The sequence below is a fragment of the Acipenser ruthenus genome, chromosome 28 (assembly GCF_902713425.1).
Source record: "Acipenser ruthenus chromosome 28, fAciRut3.2 maternal haplotype, whole genome shotgun sequence".
In the NCBI taxonomy this organism is placed as follows: domain Eukaryota; kingdom Metazoa; phylum Chordata; class Actinopteri; order Acipenseriformes; family Acipenseridae; genus Acipenser; species Acipenser ruthenus.
Window position 1 is genome coordinate 24589697 of NC_081216.1, and position 21401 is coordinate 24611097.

The 21401-nt window shown below is 38.2% G+C and overlaps 1 protein-coding gene across 5 annotated transcripts in view; it reads right to left on the reverse strand.

The window, feature by feature from the left end:
- Positions 1–21401, reverse strand: part of LOC117435036 (SH3 and multiple ankyrin repeat domains protein 2-like) — a 158052-nt gene that overhangs the window by 22572 nt on the left and 114079 nt on the right. For 2 of the 5 annotated variants that reach the window (XM_059003012.1, XM_059003015.1), the window contains 6 exons: positions 13430–13565; positions 8982–9005; positions 6715–6774; positions 6366–6496; positions 4872–4983; positions 103–2506 (listed from right to left, as the gene is read on the reverse strand). In XM_059003012.1, coding sequence (XP_058858995.1) covers positions 103–2506; positions 4872–4983; positions 6366–6496; positions 6715–6774; positions 8982–9005; positions 13430–13565 — 2867 coding nt within the window. Of the gene's footprint in view, positions 1–102; positions 2507–4871; positions 4984–6365; positions 6497–6714; positions 6775–8981; positions 9006–11511; positions 11521–11872; positions 11954–13429; positions 13566–21401 lie in introns of all 5 variants that reach the window. The other 3 variants (XM_059003016.1, XM_059003013.1, XM_059003014.1) reach the window with 3 other exon arrangements.

The following is a 21401-nucleotide window of genomic DNA, read 5'->3' on the forward strand; positions in this document are numbered from 1 at the left end:
AAAGGGGCTGTGTCAACCAACATATCACAACAGGTTAAATAGAAAAGCAGACTCCAAAAGAATTAAAAGCAATTTGATGTAAAAGCGCAGAGGATTCATTACCTTGCTCCAAAGTTAGTTGCTCTGGACCCTGTGGTAGAATCCAAAGAATCTCCTGGCTTGGTAGTCCTGTCCCTGTTCATTTGCTGCAATATTGAGTTCAGTTCACTAATGATATTGGCCTTGGGGTCTGGGGTAGGTGGGCTTTGTACCTCTGGTGGGTCACCCCAGAGCTTTGAGGTCCTTTGCTGTGTGGTTTTAAGAGCATCTGCCTGAGCACCTCCTAGGAGTGGGGGAGAGGCTGGGGGAGGGATCACAAAAGTGTCAACATTTTCTTCAATTAGGGCATCCTTGTAAAGTGCATTGCTTTTGTTGATTACGGGCTTCATTTTTGGTTTTGGAGGTACGGGAGGCTTGTCAACCAGAAATGCTTGCCCATCTGCATAGACAGTACAGGTGTCCAGGTTCTCTCCGCACTCAGAGGACAGAGTGGAGATGCTGGACACCGTTGAGATAGTGCTGGTTGTTTCCAAGTGATGGTCGCTGCTGCTCCGACTGTCCACCTCCTCGATCCCAGAGTCCGTGACGTTGTCAAAATTCTGGGGGGGCAGTGGGACACAGGTAGGAGGCACACAGTTCGAGAGGCTAACAGGCTTTTTGTTTTCCATCGCATTAGCCGCTGCCACCGCATGAGGGTTGTACGGTGCCAAGGTCGGGCCAGATGCCTCGTTTTTCCTCTGATTTAGCAGATCGGCTAATGAGAGGGCTGCTGCTTGGTCCTCTGCAATATCGAAGCTGTTGGCAAACTCCAGTGGGGGAGGCAGGGGCTCTGTGAAAACAAACTCCTCATCGATGTCCACTGAGGCCAGAGGGGGAGGGGGGATACGGAAGGGCAAAACGACCGGCTCGTCCACCGAGCTAATAGTGATGATGGTTTTGGCAGGAGCTGCAGCGGCTTGGGGGTTTAGCCCTTGCGGCTTGTTTTCCGTGACCACCTGGTTAGTGTCTCGCAGCTCTGCTGGTGCGTTGTCAGGAGTCACAGCCTCTTCCTCCTTTTCATTTTCCGAGAGGTTGTTCTCCTCCGCTTTAACTCCATCCACGGTGTGTACCATCAGTAACCCTGCTGACTTCTGCTGTGAGGTATCCACAATGTTGATCAGCATGTTCTTTTTCTCCTCTGGCTTCTTCTCCTCTTTTGCTGGCTCTGTGTCATACTTGGCTTCAGTCATTTGCCTCCGAAGACCTCCCTTCTTGGTTGGCCGGCTCATGGTGGCCATCACAGGGAAGGTGTTCTCTATATTCGACCTCATTTTGGTGTCGATGAAGAGTGGCTTGTTAAGGTCTGCCTTCCCTGGCTCATTTTTGGCAGGGGGTGGCTGCATTTGCTCCTTCATTGCGCGGTCCCTTGCGGCCAGAGCAAGAGCCAAAGGTGAATTAGGGTCCAGCACCTTGCCTGTTACTGGATGCACATAATTGCCTCCGTTTGTATTGTAATTTTTGATAGCTCCCGTGCTGTTCTCTGAACTCTCAGCTTTAGAAGGAGTATTTCCTGTCCTTGTGTTACTAGGCTCCCTTGGACGGGACAGTTCAGGAGTGCCGAAGGCAGTAACATTATCTCGGGGGAGCGCTAGCAGAGCGGGTGTCATCAGGTTTTTTAAAGGTTCATCATTGCTAAACATCCCTTCGTCAATGGATTTGGAGTGCTTGAGCCTTGGGGTTGGTGTAGGCCCTATGTCCTCATCGCCCATATCTGTGGAAAGGAAAGCTGGTGAGTTCCGACGGGATTCCAGTCTCTTTTCCCTGTCCCTCACTGCCCCAGCTATGGCAGCTGCAAATGGACTGGTGAAATTCAAGCTGTCAGGCCTGAGATGCCCCGACTGTTCTGTCATTTGGGTGTCGATCTCCATGCTGCTGCCTTGGCTGCTCTTCCCACTGCTGCTTGTGGACGGCTCCTTGACGATGATAGTCGGAATCGGTATAGAGCATGTTTTTTCCGGGCTGTCCTCCACTTTAGATTGTTTAACCAGCATCCCCTTCCTTCTGGCTGGCTTGGCAGGCACATACATTGCCTTGTTCCCCATCTTCCCTACTTCGGAATAGGGGTTTTCTGGCATGTGTCCCCTTCGGTTCCTGAAGTTCTGCTGGGAAGAAGCATTTTGCTTGTAAGTTTCCTCTGCGTCATATTGTTCAGAATCTTGTCTGCAGTACATCCCTTTGTCTCTCCTCATGGTCCCAACATTTTCTGATCTGTTGGAAGTGGGGCCTTTGGGTGAAGAGTTCTGGGTGAAGCCAGGTCGGATTGTGCCAAAGCCTCTCGTTGTCGGAGATTTGGGAGTGTTGTAAGGGGGAGAAGGTGGGGAGGTTTCTGGTGGAGGTGGAATATCCTCTGACGTGTCTGGCATGGAGAAGCTCCTGGTAAATTTCAGCAATGGCGGGGTTAGGAACTGCTTTTCCTCCTCTGTTATTCCTGGTACAAGGTGAAAAAGGGACGTTTATTATCTTGCAGGACACACAGCAGTTCTCCCAATCTTTTTAAAACTAAAGCAATAAAAATGCAACTAATGTCTCACAAAATATTGTCTTCCATACAGAGCCCTTCTGCATGGAAGAACAGGCATGTGGTCCAAATCCAAATAGCTAAAACAAATCTGTCCCCAGTGAATTTATACTAGAACCAGATGGAACCTAATTTAGTTGGTCCAGTTTAATTAAAAAATACTACAACCTGTTTTGGGTTGTTTTTTCCCATGCCACACCATCTTAATACATTCTTAATTTGGAAAAAGGGGATCTTAAAGTTACAGAATCGTCATTAAACCATGGCCTCATTACAGAAGAAAAATCGAGCAACTTCCTTCTGATTGAATAAACCCTCAGACTGTCATCTCTATACCACTCATACCATACCAAATATTTTTAGATGCCGATTTACTAAAGGTGTACTGAGATTCCCCCATTCAGGGTCCAGTTGACAGCCGCTGTGTTTCAAAATCTTGGACTTTTGTTTGACGTGTTTCAATCTTCATATATTTAATCTGAATATATTTACAAAGTTTGGGTACAATTTAGAGTCATGGAATGATAAGTTTTTTTCCCACTTACTATTTCTAGTTTACAGTCTTTAATCTCTATGAAAAGATATGTTTATGACAATAACTGCAAGTTTTAGATGATAAAATTGATACAAATAAAAAAGGTTTGTATACCATCAAGGTCTCCGCCAGCTACACTTTCGATCTAGCTGATTGTGTCTAGCAATGTAGAAGTATTGTAACTCTAGAAACTGAGAGCTAAAATGATTACTGTGCTCTATATTTTATTATTATGGTTTTGACAAAAAAAAGGTGGCAAGCTAGCACATTTAAGTGCACTAATGTGTACACTAATGAATCAGCTTCAGGGCACAAAACCCTGTACATAGCATTCCAACAACTTGTGATAGCCTGGCCACACACAAGCACATTTCAGAACTGAACATGAAATCAATGTCTACAACAAATTATTTATAACATATGCAAGCGGACGGATCAATAGTTTTCTTATTCAAATTTATTGGAGATATTAAGAATGAAGTTCATTTAATGAGCATGTGGTGTGTTATTTTAATTTTTTTTAAATGTTTTTTTTAAACAACGGCACAGGTGCTAAATCATTAAGTCATGGGTAATCAGCCAGGATATTTTAATTTACTGTATATATATAAAAAAAAAAAACCTTCAGGTTAATTAAAAAGCCATAGGAGGCACCTACAGCCCTTACAGAGGGGGGACGCACAGGAGCTGTACATATTTGAATTGCTGTTTCACCTGCTTGCTGTAGGATGCATAATAGTTGTTTTGCTATATATTAAAATTAATAAAAGCCTCAAGCACCTCTAATAGTGCATTTGTATTTATGAATTTATTTTTGAATTTGTATTGTAGTCTGATCTAAGTAAGATCACTGTATCTACAGCCTGAGTAAGTTGTGAATGCTGATTTAAAGAGCACACAAATGTTAAACAAATACAAATATTTAATTTCTAAACTGTTATGACTTTGGACAGGAGCTCCTTTCTAAAGCCTTTGCATTTAAGACTCAGTAGTACTACAGCCAGACACTGAAATCCCCTGTAGGCTTCCTAAAAGATCAGTTTTTGGTTGAATGTTATATGTGCATCTTTTGCACACAGATGGCACCTAGTTGGACCCAAGGCTGGCATGGCAGACGCAAGTCCTAAAGGAAAAGGTTATGCAGCTAAATCCCCACAGCTCCCAGTTACAATGAATGCAAAGCTTAACAAGGGAAGGGAAAGTGCAAAACAAATAAAGGGTGATTATTCACTGTTAATAAAAGCATTTACTAGTAGTCATTGATTACGTACACAACTGTATCGAATGATCATTAATCTAGCAAGCCTTCCACCCACCCATTTATCATTTATTACTGCATGGACCTCTAAGAACAACATTTGTCATCATCCTCCTGCTCACTGGTAAATCCATCTCAGTTTCATATGTGAGCAGGAGGATGATGGGAAATGTAGTTCTGAGAGGTCCATGCAGGTACATGTCAAGCCATCATGAGGCAGGGAATTCAATTTAAAAGTGGTCAAAATGTAAAAAACAAAACAAAACAAAAAAAACATTTAAACAATACACACACCTTACTTAAACAGTTGTAGCAACACATGGGAACATGTAACACAATAAAATAAAAAAAGGTCTTTATGTACTTATGTACCCTTTAACCCTTAGAGGTCAACATATTGTGATTCACGAATTGCTCTAGCAATTTGTTCTAACATTGCTATAAGACACCAGGTTTGTATTGAGAGAGCTTGGAGAGTTTACCTATTGATTTCTGCCGGTGCATGGTGCCCCGCGGCACCCCCAGGAAAGGGCTCCTAGGACTTCCTGGGACAGTGGGAGGCATCACAGCAATACCCTGTCGATCATGCATTGACTGCAAATCAGAAGAAGCAAGCATTTCAGTTCCTGGACCGCTGGGGAGAATCCCTAGTAGGCTGACGTTCTGTATTCAGACAATGAAAGAGCCACACATATACAGTACGCATATGCAGTGTGGAGTAGCGGTTAGGGCTCTGGACTCTTGACCGGAGGGTCGTGGGTTCAATCCCAGGTGGGGGACACTGCTGCTGTACCCTTGAGCAAGGTACTTTACCTAGATTGCTCCAGTAAAAACCCAACTGTATAAATGGGTAATTGTATGTGAAAAAAAAAAATAATAATAATAATGTGATATCTTGTAACACTTGTAAGTCGCCCTGGATAAGGGCGTCTGCTAAGAAATAAATAATAATAATAATAATAATAATTTGTTTTGTTCTCTTTACTTTTTACTGCTGTGGCAGTAACAATAAAGTACACATGGCTTATAATAACAAGAAAGACGCCTGAAGTATTTTCAAAGAGTATAAAGCACCTTACTGCAATGGGATTTGTTAAGCTTCATACATTCTTTTATACACCTGACCAAGTCTGCCCCAGGCCTGTATATTCCTCAGAATTTCCCTAGTTTCACAATATGTTGGTACAATATATTTGGTTTCTTATAAACAAATAATGGGATTAAACAGTTTGATTTTTAAACATGTTTGTTTTTTAATTTAATGACCATATTTTCCCCCTTTGCAATTACAGAATTGTCACATATGATTTTTAGAAGAACTTAGAAAAGTAACTGAGTGGTAATTATCTTTGTATGACTGTAATGTCCATAAAGCAGGTTTTTTTTTTTTGTTTTTCTTTAACCTCACTCAAATTGCTTTATATAAAACAATGTTCTCTCTGCATAGCTTGTGGGCTGCCGATATGTCCAAGTTCAGTCGGCAGGATTTAAACCTGTACTCTTCTTGTATACAAGGTTACTACTGCATTAAGCTCACAGTTGCAAATGTGCACTTTGAGTACTACTGTACCACTGCAGCTTTAAGGATTACATATATGGGCCCTGTATTACATTTAAACATTTCAGATTCCCACAGATTAACAGTGTTTGAAAGAAATAGATCACTTTTGCTCATGACATTATCACAAGTAGCCAGTTTGACTGATTATAAAACAGTCAAATATGCAGCATCTTCAATCCCAGTGTGCCCCCAGTTGTGAGTAAATCAAAGCTTTCATCCAACAACTTAATACCCATTCAGCTATTCATAACCACTGCAGCATTCTTCAAAATAACAAGCAAGTGACATCACATCAGTCTTTTTTGTTCAACACATTTGCGGCAGCGAATTTCACATGCTTGCCATGCAATACAGTTTATATACATATATATCATGCACAGAATGAAAGGCAGACAACTTTACAGTGTATACTTACATTCATGTCGGTCACAGCAGTGAAACACCTGCTTGAGGGACGTTGTTTAATGGTGGCAACCCTCATGTCTACTGACACATTGTCTCCAGTTCTGCTAGGCTTAGAGGCAGGCATGGTTTCATCCACCTTGTCTGTAAAACACAAATACACACTCAGGTGAACCGATGCTCATGCTTGTTTCAAGATAACGTCAATGAATCATCAAGCCAAGGAATTAGCATCCCTTCCAAAATGCAGGTTACAAAAAAAAACTGACATTCTTGAGTAAAAGCCGTGCAAGCTCAATGCTTTGCTGCAGCTCCACAACATGCTTGCATTGTTGCTAAGCCTCCATGCATGTAATGTTTACTTAGTGTGACTTGAAAAACAATCCTCTTCTTCAGACCCTCAATATTTGAAGGCTGAGCATCTACACAAAAATGAAGAAAAGGAGTTAAGTACCAGGTATTACAGAGGTGATATGAAAGAGCATCCTTAGCTATGTACTACACAGGAAAATCATTACAGACTCACACTAAAAGTTTCAATTGACAGAGAGGTTATCCATCCAGACTATAACACATGGGGCACACCTCTGAGCTCTGTGCTTATACACTTATTATACACCACATCATGCTTTGGTTTACAATTAACATTGTACTGCATTTCCCCAGCACCAACGGAAAATGTTTCTGGCAACTTATATTAAAGTTATAGTTAATTGATTCATTTTAGTAATAGGTAGTTGAACTAAAACAAGAAAAAACATATTCGCTTTTCTGTGTTAACTAAGTGATTTGCATTACATGTCTGTGTGGAACATGGAAGCATCATATACAAATGAAAGCATTCTGTGGGTTTCAGGACTGCATTTAGAACAACTATCATTTTAAACAGGAGATGCAAAATTGTACAGCATTGCTGGATTAAATAAAAAACACAAGCCGTTTTAAAAATAACGCTAAAGGACTATTTTCCTATGAGACACAAACATACAAGATAACATGGTATGTGTGTCTACACACGCTTCTAGCATAGTTTCACTCGGCGTGCATGGTTAAAAAATGCTCAAAGACATTGTACAGGTCTGCTTATCTATCAAACAGAACCGTTTCCCCAAGTTCCCCCTGTACTTCATTATAGCAAGCTTTCATTTTTTTTTTAAAGTGCTTAGCTACTCAAATAGTAACAGAATAGAAATGTGAGAAATGCTTTTTACCATACACTTATCAGAATAGAATTACTCTTTGAAATGTAAAACGGGGAAGTGAAAGCTTGGAACAGACGGGATGGGATTAGTTAAAGCCTCGGTTTGCACACTATATTGTCCATGATGCCACACGCTTCCAGACACATGCGTCTTAAACTGTGCTGCAGACGCTAACTCAATTTCCAATGTGTGTACTGTAATGTATTTCGATGTTTTAAAAGGTGCATTCCCAGCTCACTTCTCTGCTTCATCACTAGTATCAATTGGTATCACAGATCAGGAAACAAAATATCAAGTGTGTATTACTGGCTTACTGATGTCATATTATCTCGGGGGGCAACAGTGTGGAGTAGTGGTTAGGGCTCTGGACTCTTAACCGGAGGGTTGTGGGTTCAATCCCAGGTGGGGGACACTGCTGCTGTGCCCTTGAGCAAGGTACTTTAACTAGATTGCGCCAGTAAAAACCCAACCGTATAAATGGGTTACTGTAAAAATAATGTGATATCTTGTAACAATTGTAAGTCGCCCTGGATAAGGGCGTCTGCTAAGAAATAAATAATAATATGTTAAATATACTTTCAATGACACACATTTGCCAGGTCTGTTATATTTGTACATCCTGCATCACCATCATTACAAAAATTATATATATATATATATATATATATATATATATATATATATATATATATATATATATACACATATATTAGATTTTGATTTTGCATTCCAGGTGGAATGTTTCTATATCAAACAAATATAGCACAATTACCATGGCAACAACTTGGCTCCTACTGAGTCAATGCCTACTCAAGAAAAACAAGATATTGCTATGCCTAAAGAAAGTCTGGTTTTTCTGGTTAAAGGAACATTGGCTGCATTGATGCACACTATACTATTAAAAAGACTTTTACACAAGAACTCATTCGAACCCTGTGCTGTAGAGGTTTTATGTAGTTTTTTGACCCATTTATTATGCCGAACTACTATTTGCCTCAAGACTCAGAAATCGGTATTGTGCAAAAGTGTGAAGTTTCATTTAAGATTGTCTCTGTTAACAGTCATTTTTATGTGTTTTTTATGTCTACCAATTGAAAAACCTATTATCTTAACATTAGTGTAATTTTAGAAAACACATCAAATGAATGTAATCCAATTGTGTTCATTTTTTATCATCTAACATTCAATGTAATAATGGGCAAAGAGGATTTTTTCCTACTGAAGCAGAAAGATATGTTTTCTACAAAATCAAAGAAGGTGGGGTCTTTATCCCTCCGGTGTCTTAACCCTGGAAATGTGATGAGCTGAGGTTTCTGTATGATGTTGTTATTAGTGTTTTCCAATAGGATACTCTACACCACTTTGTTAGTGGCAAGAAAATAAAAACAACAGCATGTTAAAAACAAGAAGAAGACTAGGAAACTTACCACCCTTCTTCTTCCTCATGGTGGCTTGAAAAGAAAAACAAAAACAAACTGTAATACTGATTTTCATAAAGCACTGGACTAAGGGTGAAAATTCAATTCACTTTTACCAGGGAAAAAGGTGGATCCATTTGTATTGTGAGTCATCCTCAATGACGTGTCGATTGAATCCAAATACAAATTACTTACATTTTCCCCAAAAAAATTCAGTGACAAGTTAATTGAATTAGCCCCTAAATGGTTTAATCAAGCACTGGTACAAATTAAAGATAGTCTTGACTGACAATGGCAAATTGACTAATTACTACTATATATACAAAAGTCTAGTACTAATAAAACATCTCTTTAAGACGGTGGCATTCAATTGTCAGCATTAAATAATTACATTTCTCATAGTTTTAGTTATTGGGCACTTTTTAAGAGCCACAGTAAGTACAGTGGTGCCAAGACAAATAACCAATCCCAGTGTAAATGTAGAGGTCAGCCAACTCCATATACTTCAAGATGCAGACCTGTACACAGTATTCTAATAGGATCTCAAGTATTCTAATTAAGCATTAATAACATTCCAGCAGACAATACCTGCTAGCTAATCGACTTTAAACATCCTCATGTTTTTTTGTTTTTTTTAACAGTGAATTGATTGGGTCTGTGAAACAATTAAAGATCTAAATATATTTCAGTTTAACAAATCTACCAATCGTATGGACTCCCGCTCTTTAGATGATCTTCACAGGCTGACCACAAATCTGTTCAGTTTCTTTGTATTCCACCTCCCTCATGAAACCTGCTTGCCAGGGTGTACGTATTAACTACTGTAACAGACATGCCCTTGCAGCCACCTACAGCAGAAGGTTATACTGTAGGAATGACATCTAAAACCTGTGTTAGAGCTTAGGAAAGAAAATATCTGATTTAACAATGGGATCACATCGTTTTAAATGTATTTGTTTTAAGAGTATATTTTATAGGAATATATAAAACAATATGGGACACTGCAACTTTAAAACATAAAACAAAACCAATTTACATAATGTTGCATGTATATATATATATATATATATATATATATATATATATATATATATATATATATATATATAATTTTGACTTCAGTGATGGTTAAACACGTGTGACGCATATCTGATTATTTCATTTTGGCACGTTCCAACCCTTGTCCATTTTTCAGGGAACACAAAAAAAGACTTTTTTTTTGTGTTTTAAAATAAGTAGGCTTCCATTTAGATGTACTGGATAACCGATTGCTGACTGTATGTCTGTATATATATAGTGATATTCAAAACCTTCTAGAGAGAGAGAGAGAAAGAGAGAGAGAGAGATTTTCACTAGTCAAAGTACAGTTACGCTTCACACTGATGAGCCCCAAACACGTCGCTAGTTGCTGTGCTTTGACTTAAAACGCTGTGAATGTAGAAGCCTTGTGGCGACTTTCAAGCGATTTGATTGGCTCTTGTAATGCTTACATTTGCATATCCTGATTAGCCATAATTCTATAGTTACTACTTTCTACCACCTTAACTCAAAAGCTACTTGTCTTACATATATAGAACTGTATTTTAAAGGATCGTTCAGTATGAAGGATTGCTCAACCACTGCAGTTACAGCAACACAATATCCACTAATGACATTCCCAGTTTAAATCACAAGAGAAAAGCAGCTGTTTGTGAATTCCACTGACACGAAGGCACTCACAGGTTAGGATGACATCTTATCAACATTAACTGAAGACCTGCAATATTGCAGTGAATAGTCAGTGTGGCCATTTACAGTACCAACATTTCCTTTTTTTTCTTTCTTTTAAATATATAATGCAAGGAAGTTAAGTCACTTTTATTAATGGGTAATATTCCTAAAAGGCAAGAAGCTGGATTACACTACTGTGCATACAGCATGAGGCTGATATGTTAATATATTAGGACATAGGAGATAACACACATGCTGATGAAGCAAAATGATATCATCTATAGTGGCTACAACAATTGGAAAAATCCTGACATCAGATGCATATATGGACTGTCTGAAATGGGACATAAGTGTCACAGAAGATGCCACAATCCTGCTAAAAGGAAAAACAAAATATCACCAAATAGTAAGCCAGCAACCAAAATTACTAACAAGCAACAATACAGTCAGTCACTAATGAAACAGTGGAACAAGAAAATGCTGACTACATAAAAACAAAATGTGACGCAGTTAAAAAAAAACCAAAAAAAACCCCCAAAACAAACAATAACGCTGCAGTTCAGACACTTAAGCAATCAGAAGCACTTGTGTACAGAATTAACATTAAAATCTGAAATGCAGGTACTTCTTCCACACAATAATTCGAAAACTGGTACAACACTTGAGGGCAGAGAGAGACTAGAAAGACATTTATTTTTTCTGAAAACTACTCTGCCATATTGTTACATCATCTTTTTTTAAAATTTTTCCAGTTTACAGCAGGGTTTAAACGTATGACAACAAATACAAAAAAGGTGGGAGGAAAAAAATAACACTGCCTGCTGCTTACCTTTATCCACTGATGGGGCAAATAGGAATTTAAAAATAAAACAGTATTAGAAAGGACAGGCGGGTATAATAAACGACACATTAAAAAGCTAGAGTGTTTTAAGTATGAGTAGTATCTGTGAAGTGATTAATAGCATCACTCAGTAGAAGGCTATGATCCTTTTTTGTGTGAAATACAGCAGCCACTGGATCAGATCAGGGTTGCCCCTACAAAGCATGCAATTTGTTTGTGACTCATCATTTCTATAGCACTTTTTACTTCCATGCTAATCACATGGTAAATGCTGCAGCTGCAACAGTGCACTGTGCTTTGGCTCTTTTACCATTAAAGCATGCGCGTTCTTAAACAGAATCTTGCTTACCTAGCTCCTCAAGCTCTGAGGTCATAGACTTAGACCGCATGCTCAATGCAGTTGATGGAGCCCTCCTTGGAGGTGGAGGTGCTTAAATAATAAATCAGAAACAAGGGGGGGGGGGGGGGGGGGGGAGATGTTTTTTTAAAATCATTTTATTCTTTGCAAAACATCAATCGTAGCATCCGATTTTGTCATTTTGGGGGTGTTTAGAAGAGATCTTTTTTTTAAAGCACATGACTTGTTGCAGTTATACATAGAAACAAGAAAGTACAAAAAAAACAATTGTTTGGACAGTATATTTTATTTCTAATGGGATTCGTGTGTAGCATACAGAGCCAAAATAATAAAAAAAATATACGTATATGAATGAAAATTTAGCAACAGAAAAACAGAAACATGAAATTTATTTGAAATGAAATAGAAAACAAATAATAATAATAATAATAATAATAATAATAATAATAATAATAATTCATTACTTTTTAAATGATGAAATATGTGGGACACCTGGTATGAAACCGTAACTTAACATAAAACAGTAAGAGTTAAATCCAACACTAGGAAATGTTTTAAATACATCAAGTTGTTTCCTTTGAACTTTATAAAACTTGGCAGTTTTTAAACTATAAATAAAATGGATTTGTGAACTCAGTTAATTATCACGTTTTTCTAACATCAAGCAGCTTTCTCAAAAAACACTATACAGAGAAAATTAACTTCCAGAACATACTGCTCTTTCACTCCAGTACTTATTACTGTTTTCTATTTGAGCTTTAGCTTGATCATGGCTGTGGCTCATAGTGAAGCACTGAGAACAACCATACTAAGACAGAGTGGAGTACAGCAGTGAGCAAACACACCCTTAACACAGTATCTGAAGCCAGTATAATGTTGTTAGAGCCTAGTGACGCACAGAGATATCTTTTCTTATTTAGTTCCACCTGGACAGTGGGGAAAAGTGTTGTCACAGTCTTCCTTCCTTGAAACAGCAGGTCCCATCCTACTACAGTTGCATTGAAGTGTTGTCTTCAAATGGTGTTAACATTGCAAGATTTTTTTTTTCTAGCTTCAGATGACCATCAGGTTTTAGCCAACATGTAGGTTTCATCCATTAATTTTCTGCCAGTCTTTATGCCTAACAGTGCCTTCCTGGGTGACCCTCGAAGATGTACTCCCCCAAGGATACAGATCACTGGTCACGTTGACAAGGAGATTGAGTGTATGCGTTGAAATAGCCAAGTTTAGGTCAACCCTTCTGCTAAGATGACTCCGCATTTAACCATGTGAGATTAAGAAGATCAAAATTGTAACAAGTTGTGTCAACTCGAAGGTGACTGTTGGGCTTGGCTTTCTAGACTGGCTTCCATATGAAGAAGTGTCGAGTAAAGCCAAAGCCCCCTCACATGGCACGTTTACAGGAAAGCCGGCTGTTCCTACTGTTCCACTGGGAAATCATTTCTAACCTCACACAGTACTTCAATGACACAGCATTTATATCATTGCATGCTTTTAAATTAAGTCAGTATATTAGCTCTGCCATTCAAAATAAAAAGTAGCTTTTACCTTTCTTCCGAGCTGTGTCTTCTGGGTCCATATTCCTGCTTACAGTCACCACCTTTATAATCAGGTGATTCCCTCCCAGCCGAATCATGTTGACCACCTGCCTGTGGCCGACTTTCACTACATTTTCGTTATTAACCTGCAATTGAAAATACGGAGTGTAAGTACTGGAGCCACCCATTCACAAGATAATGGATGGGCCATTATGCAATGTGTCAAGCGAAAGACCTGCTTGGCTAAGAACATGATACATATTTTTAGAACTGATTCCTATCAAGGGGAGGAAGCTATCACATTTACAAATACAATTCTTTTAAAATGTATTTTTCTTTGTTTAATACTGAGGAGTGCTGGGGTTCAAATCCACAGGCTGAGACAGTAGACTTTGCATGTGCTTGTTTCCACTACAATATTACAAGCTTAAGATTGTTATATGCAGGCTAGTTTTCACTAAAAAGAAAGCAAATAAAAACAACATTAAAACACTAGCGGTATGCATTATTTTACTTCTTATACAACCAAATCCTACAGAAATGTACTGTATAGACTTTTAGTTTAATTCAAGTAAATAAAAAATCTGACATTTGTAGGACCCATATATTTATTTATTTCTTAGCAGACGCCCTTATCCAGGGCGACTTACAATTGTCACAAGATATCACATTATACATTATTTCACATTATACAGATATCACATTATTTTTACATACAATTACCCATTTATACAGTTGGGTTTTTACTGGAGCAATCTAGGTAAAGTACCTTGCTCAAGGGTACAGCAGCAGTGTCCCCCACTGGGGATTGAACCCACAACCCTCCGGTCAAGAGTCCAAAGCCCTAACCACTACTCCACACAGCTGCCACACTATACATGTCTTTCCATGTTCTCCTTGGAGTTCATCAACACATTAATTGAACATATATTTCGACAGGTATTGTAGGTCAAAATGATAGTGAAAATTGCTAACCACAACTGTTTCAACATTTAACCGACACGTTTAATGAAAAGTCAGACCTGCCAAAGTCTGCCTGCAAGGCATAATTACAATGCGTGCTTTATAGAGAAAACAGTAAATTCGTGCTATGACCATTCAACAAGAGCCATTTTCACTGATCTGTCTACACTCATGTTGCTAAAGCCAGAGTGAAAATATATAGCATGTTTCACAACCGGAAACTAGTCTGCTTGGGGATATGCAATTACATGTTCTCATGATGAAAGCTTACTAGTCCCTTGTAGATTATCAGGCTTCACTTCGCAATGCTGCATGTGCATGCCAAATAAAGTATAATCTTTTTTTTTTTTTTTTACAGACACTATCTCACTATTTCTGTCTTGTACTGTTTAACATTGCTCTCTCTATTGTATTCTGGCTTGTAGCAAATCTGCTCTTATAATCCATTCGAAAGTATTATATGTCTCCTAAAAGAAATAAGTGTACTTTCCTAAAACTCCAAAATCCTGAACTCTTTCTATTTTTCACCCCTATAAGCCAATGCATGAAAGTCTGCTGTAGCCAAGGAAACCAAGTTTTTGAACTGCACCTTTGAAATACACGTAGCCTTTACTCTTTTTGGTTAAACACTGTTAAACCTGGCAGAACCGTGGCAGTTGTAGCAAAAAAGAGCTACTGAAGATACAACTCTTATCTGGATATGTGTGCCTATTGTTTCAGAGAGTGTTCTATAGTCATGGGTACTGCCATCACAAACACACTTCTAAAAAGAGGACGGTTAGCTTTCTTCTAGGTACTGATGTTCTGGTTTAACCACATACTTCAAAACATATAGGTCAGGCTGTCTGAATGGGTGTAGGTTTGCTGTATAGCTGTGTATGATTTTACAATAAAAGACCTGCATTATTTTCACTCCAGGGTGAGTATTATTAACGACTTGTTTTGGATTGGGAATTATCGAGATCATCATCACACTAAAGCTCATGTCTGGGCTCACACATCAAAAGACATCAGCATAGAGAAACATAACTGTGCTACAAAAATACCACTGCAATCATTAAGATGCTTAAAAAAAACAATTCACATTCCACTACTCATACTGTAATCTTGTACACTTTTCACTCTTCTTTTGTTTTGTTTTTTTAAGTTCAACTATGCATTTCTTATAAACATTTAAGAGCCGGTGGTCTGTGAAAGGCTTGTGCCAATGACTAGGGTTCAGAACTTTCACTTTTAACAAATCAGAAATAACGCTGATTTCCCTGTTAAACTAATCTGATGTGAAATGTTATTCGATAGGTACGCTGTTTCTCACATATTTTACCCCTAGAGATTTTAAAAACATAGTGTATAAAGATACTGCTCCCATCAAAAGTTACGTACAAGTATTATAAATAAGCTCAAACATTGGAGGTGCTGGACCCACAATCCAGAAGATTGGTGGATCTTATGATGAAGGACTGAAACTCTCTATTTCAGCTATGCTTATTTTAGCATACCTGCCTACTCCAGTTATAGGTTGAGTAATGTTTCCATAAACTGAGTGCTCTGCCTTGAAGCCCAGCAACCTTGCCAAGAATAATAGTAATGAAGCAAGTATATGTAAAAGGTATATTGTATTGTATGAATAATTCTTACTTTTAAAGAAAAATTATTACTATTTTTTTTTTAGATTTGTTTTGATAGAAATCATGTTATGGGCCCCTATTGAAAAAAAAAATATTATTTAAATAATGTTTTTTCAAAGCCTGATTAATGAAAACATTTGACTACAATTAAACTGTTTTATGCTGTCGTTCAAGAAAGCTTTCCGTACAAACCCAATGAGTGTTGTTCTGCATTGTTACAGACTTTATATAATTTAAGGTAAATGTTAATGGGTGGCCTAAGATCTGGGTTTGAATTTGAAAAGCTGCAGGGTTTAAAAAAACGGTTCTGTGGTCCAGACAAAACTTCATTTTAATTTCTTTACTGGGCTCAACCAAGAGAGCCCTGCCCTGGACTATGTATCACAGACACTACACTGTAGATTTCCCAGGAAATTACAAATGCTTCCCCTAAATGAACAAAATAGGCAGGAAATTACTGGAGCTAAGATTGAACTGTAAGGTTGATATGGCCTCTATTTTACTTGAGAAAAGAAGGGCTGTTGCTGCAAGATAATGTTCCCTGTTGAAGATGTTCAACCATTGAACCAACCTAGCTGTAGGATTTATAGCCTTGGTGAACATTACAAGAGCACTGTGGTTCACATACCCAACATCTAAGAGACATTCCATTATGTAAGCAGTGACCTCTGAGTTAGAAAAGAGCTTAAAAGGGTAGACAGGTACTGGAGCAAGACTGGACTGAAGAAAATACAAAGTCAGTGCCTGATATGCTATATATCTTAAATGCACCTTTAATTGCGAGAAAGGTTACATGAACAAGTCTCTGTAACCAAGGAAACAACCGAGAAAGCTGATGTCAGAAGAGCATTTCATGACACCATTGTGGAAAAGCAGGAAGACACAGATGGAAACTGGTTATAGCTTTCGCAGCCTCTTCCAAAATTGGAATACAATCTGTTTAATTGGGTGTCAGGGCTGACCAATCAACACCGCTTTGGATTCTTGTACCCAGTATCTCGTATACATACACATAATATGCACTTCATGCTGTTGTGAGTGGGGAAAAAGGAAGCATGTTGCAACTAAATTAATCCCCTATGAATTGAATACAAAAAACAAATGTTGTTTGGCCAGACATCTACCAGATGCTTCAAGGCATTGCCAATTTATTTTGCTGAAGCAGCGAAACCTGATTTCTATCACTACATTACTGTGTTATTTAATTTAGCCCTGATCAAAACAATGCAAGAAAGAATTAACGAAGGACTCAAGCAAATCGTAAATCTTGTTTACATGTGGGTAACAGTGATGAAACAACAACGTTTGATGCTAGCTGGGCGTTTCTAGTAAGAGAGTGCACTTGTGCATTATCTATGTTGAATTGTACAGCTTTTATTTTAATTGTTAGTCCCATTTTCAACTGCTGTCCTGTTTAAAATAGAAAGCATACTCTAAAACTAAGCAGTAGAAGGTAGGACAACAAAACACGGTCAGCATTACTTGACATACTAACTGTGGTCACACTAACATGGAATGGCCCAATACCAAATGCTTCAGATGTAATATATAGCATGTGAATTCAATTATGGTAGACTAATCTGCCATCATTTCTGAATGTTCCGTTCCCCATACTGTCTTATATTGTACAGGTTGTCACAGACTGCCCAAGGTTCATACCCACATGTGACACATTTATTCATAGCATTACTGTATCAGAACCTAGCTATCAGGGACACAACTATATTTCACCAGTGCACATTTTTTGTGCATGGTTTTGTTGCTCCTGCCACCTGAACAAAATAAAAAGTAAATTGCTGATTTGATACACTTTTTAGATTAGGATTACTGTAAATATATACAGTATATTCATTTTATTATGTGTCTTTCAAAGGAATGCTGTCAGATTCAAATATGATCAAATTTTCAACCAAAAAAAAGAGCAAATGACAATGACCTAGATTCTGACTTCATTCCAGCAAAGAAACTGATCATTTTATGATGCTGTGGTGGGATCAATACAAATACATGTAGCCTCTTTCACTCAATCCACTCTATGGGTATGGTCACTATAGAAGATTAGATCTCATCTGGTGTGCATTCTGAATTGCAAGCAACAGGGTCCTCATTTAAGATAGTGCATGCCAGCTATAAATAAGAATATAATTAATTTAAGTGCATCTACATTGCAAAAAAACACTAGATATAGAAAGACTAAGATCGTCCCAACAACCCCCCCCCCCCCCGGAAAAAAAAAAATGGTATGCACCATTAGCTGGATATCACCTATGTAATTAGTATAGGACAGTAAGATGTTTCAAGTCATATGAAAATTATGTATATAAAAAAAAAAATAAAAAAAAAAAATCACAGAAGGGATGGCAAAGTTGGCAGTGACCTGGCACTGATTGGTCCTTCCTACACAATAGACGCATTTGGACTGAAATGGTTTACTGAGCACTAATTAGATAAAGTTAATGGCATTTATTGATGCCGATGGAGTTTTAGAGGGCTTCCACTTTCTTTAGAAATCTTCCTTTTCCGTTTCTCTGATGGATTTGGTGCTTGTAAAAGTCAAAGGGTTAACGGGACTGCAGATGAAAAGCCTCTGTTCTGCTCCACAGCTGAGGGGGCTGCTCTGGGTTTTGCCAGGCTTCTCTACCAATAGGGTTTTGATTCAGAACGGCCTAGGTGAAAAGCCCCCGCAACTAATCTATACTGGGCTCTGATTAGAACAAATGACAATTGAATTGAAACACTAACAAGCAGTTAGCTCAGTGTTGTGATTAATGTTCCCATACAGTTTGTCGGAAACTAAACACAGCAGCCTTTGTTGAAAGGCTCTTTTTATCTTGTTTCTAGAGGAAGCTTGTGAATATCTCTCTTACAGTACAGTATTTATGGTTAAGTTGTCTAGGACCTGTGATAAACTCAAAAACAGTCATAACAAATAAAGAGACAATGAATGTTGAAATTTGAAATTTGAATCAGTATTTCACAAGTTATAATATTAATTTGGTTTCGGACTGAAAATATGTTTTGATAGATGCTTCCGATTTCATATGTCAGGGCTACAAAATAAATAATACGTTTCGTAACTAAGTTTGGGTGAATAGAAGTTTAAAGACACTGCCAGAGAAACAAACTCACTAGCACTGGATTAACAGGCAGGCCTATCTGTAGTATTTTACACAGCATTATAAATTAACACTGCTTTACATTTTTTTTTGACTAATCACACTTTGATTTTCCAACTTTCTCTGTAGAACAGTGCAATTTTGATAGCTCATCGTTTCTCTGTTTCTCATTTATTATCTTTCAACTCTGGGACTCTAGTAGATTGCCATATCTACACCCAACAGCTTCCATGCAAAACTACAATGAATCTGCATCACAAAACACTTCAAGTTCAACACTATTTGCCATAAGAGGCATGCAAAATGACAGAAGCCAGCAGGACACTGAGTAAAATACAAAGCCGATGCACCAGAGAATAAGTCAGTATCTTGCCCGCTACAGCTTGAATCACTGTCTACCTGACCTTAATAGCTTTTTATACAACAGCTTTGAAAGGGCTACAGATGTACCCAAACTGTATCTTTACCTGTCCCCTGCTGCTAATACGAAATGAAGAACCAATCTGTTTTCAGCAATGGCTTTATAATTATTTAATTATATTTGTGTACACAGCATTTTATTTTACCCTGACCAGATCTCTTCCGTCCCAGCTGATGCTGGCAGATATTTAATAAATTAAATTATTAAAGGATATAGACTCATTCCATTACTCAGTCAATTGCTCAGTCAGTTCATTCAATTACATCTGCTCTAATCTTGTCCTGTCTGGCTCAATTTTAACCAGATACAAAATGGTTCATAATACTTCAGTCACAAACTGTTATGGAACAATTCAACCGAAGATAACTTAAAAACATACAGTTATGCAGAAATGACAGTGTATAAAGATCATCAGAGGATGAAAATGGTCTTATTGTACATTACAAACATCAGAACTTTAATCCCAGTATCCCACGGAACTAACACACAATTAGATGCACTGGAGATCAATGGGCAACCTCCATTCCTCCTGTCACCCTCATTTCACAAGCAGAACCAGTGATGGATGTTACCAAGGCCAAGCAAGGGAAGTCTCTGCTCCAACTCATCAATCGCCTGACCTGTAGAGGCTGCTGAACTGTGATAAGAGAGCGATCTGAGCTTCGACATGCCTACCTAATCTAGCAGGGCTGCAAAATCCAATGGAGCACTGCCTGTGGCTCCCCAGCACAGAACTGCAGGCAGGTATTAATAAAAATATGTACTAAAATGACCACAGCTGAGGTGTAAAAAAAAAAAAAAAAAAAAAGGATTCCTCATAGTATAAACTAAATAATCTGTCCTTAACAATGCTACATAATGTAAGCTAATTGCATAAACAATCATAGTGTATGTTACCCACATTAGAAAACAGCTTTGATTACCATCAGGCATCCCCTCTCCCCAGGCATTGTTGGATCTTCCCTGCAGCATCCAACTAGAGCTCTTCTCTCAACTTCTAAAACAACACACTAACTTCATAGACTCACAATGGCACCTGTGTGATTGATCGATATGGGGGTTTTATCTTAATACTCTGGAAAGGAAGGAAACAAGCTCAGTGCAAAACACAACAGCAAGAACAACAACAGAGAAACAGTGACAGATACTTTTAAAAGGTACGGTTTACAGATGTACACAGTAAGCGTGTATAGTTCTTGTAGTCGTTTGTTGACTTTATTCACATACTGTATGTCCTGTGGCACATTACTGCCACTGAGATTCTGTCAGTACATTTTTCTGCATTCCATAGGAGCACGGATAAATGTTTTGGAATGAAAACATACAAAGTACTGGCTGGCTACACTTGGGGCATTTCATATTAAGATAAACTTTTTTTTTTTTTTTTTTTCAGAAGTAGACTAATACAGAATGAACATGTACACACACTCCTGGATGTTTGCCCCATTGAGCTTGACAGATTTGTATTCATTGTTTGTGCGTTTATATTCCACGAATGAAATACATCCACGAGGATGAAGCGAGAGATGAAGCTTTTGAAGATCTGTGGCCTTTTCAGAACTGGCTCCAACAGGCTGACCACATAAATATATCAGTTCTTGCTGGATCAGCTGTGCTGTGCAACCCTAGCCTGAACACTGAGATTCATATAATTGCAGCGTTTATCGTCTAGGTTACTGTACATTGTATCAGCTTTTGATTACATAACATTAAGCAATACATCCTTAGAGTAATCCAACAATCTGATGAGGAAAAAAACAATAACTTTAAATTAAATTAATAGCATTAGATATCCACGGTTATCTATGGAATATTAGCTTGATATAAATGAATGACTGGTTACTGATTCACTGT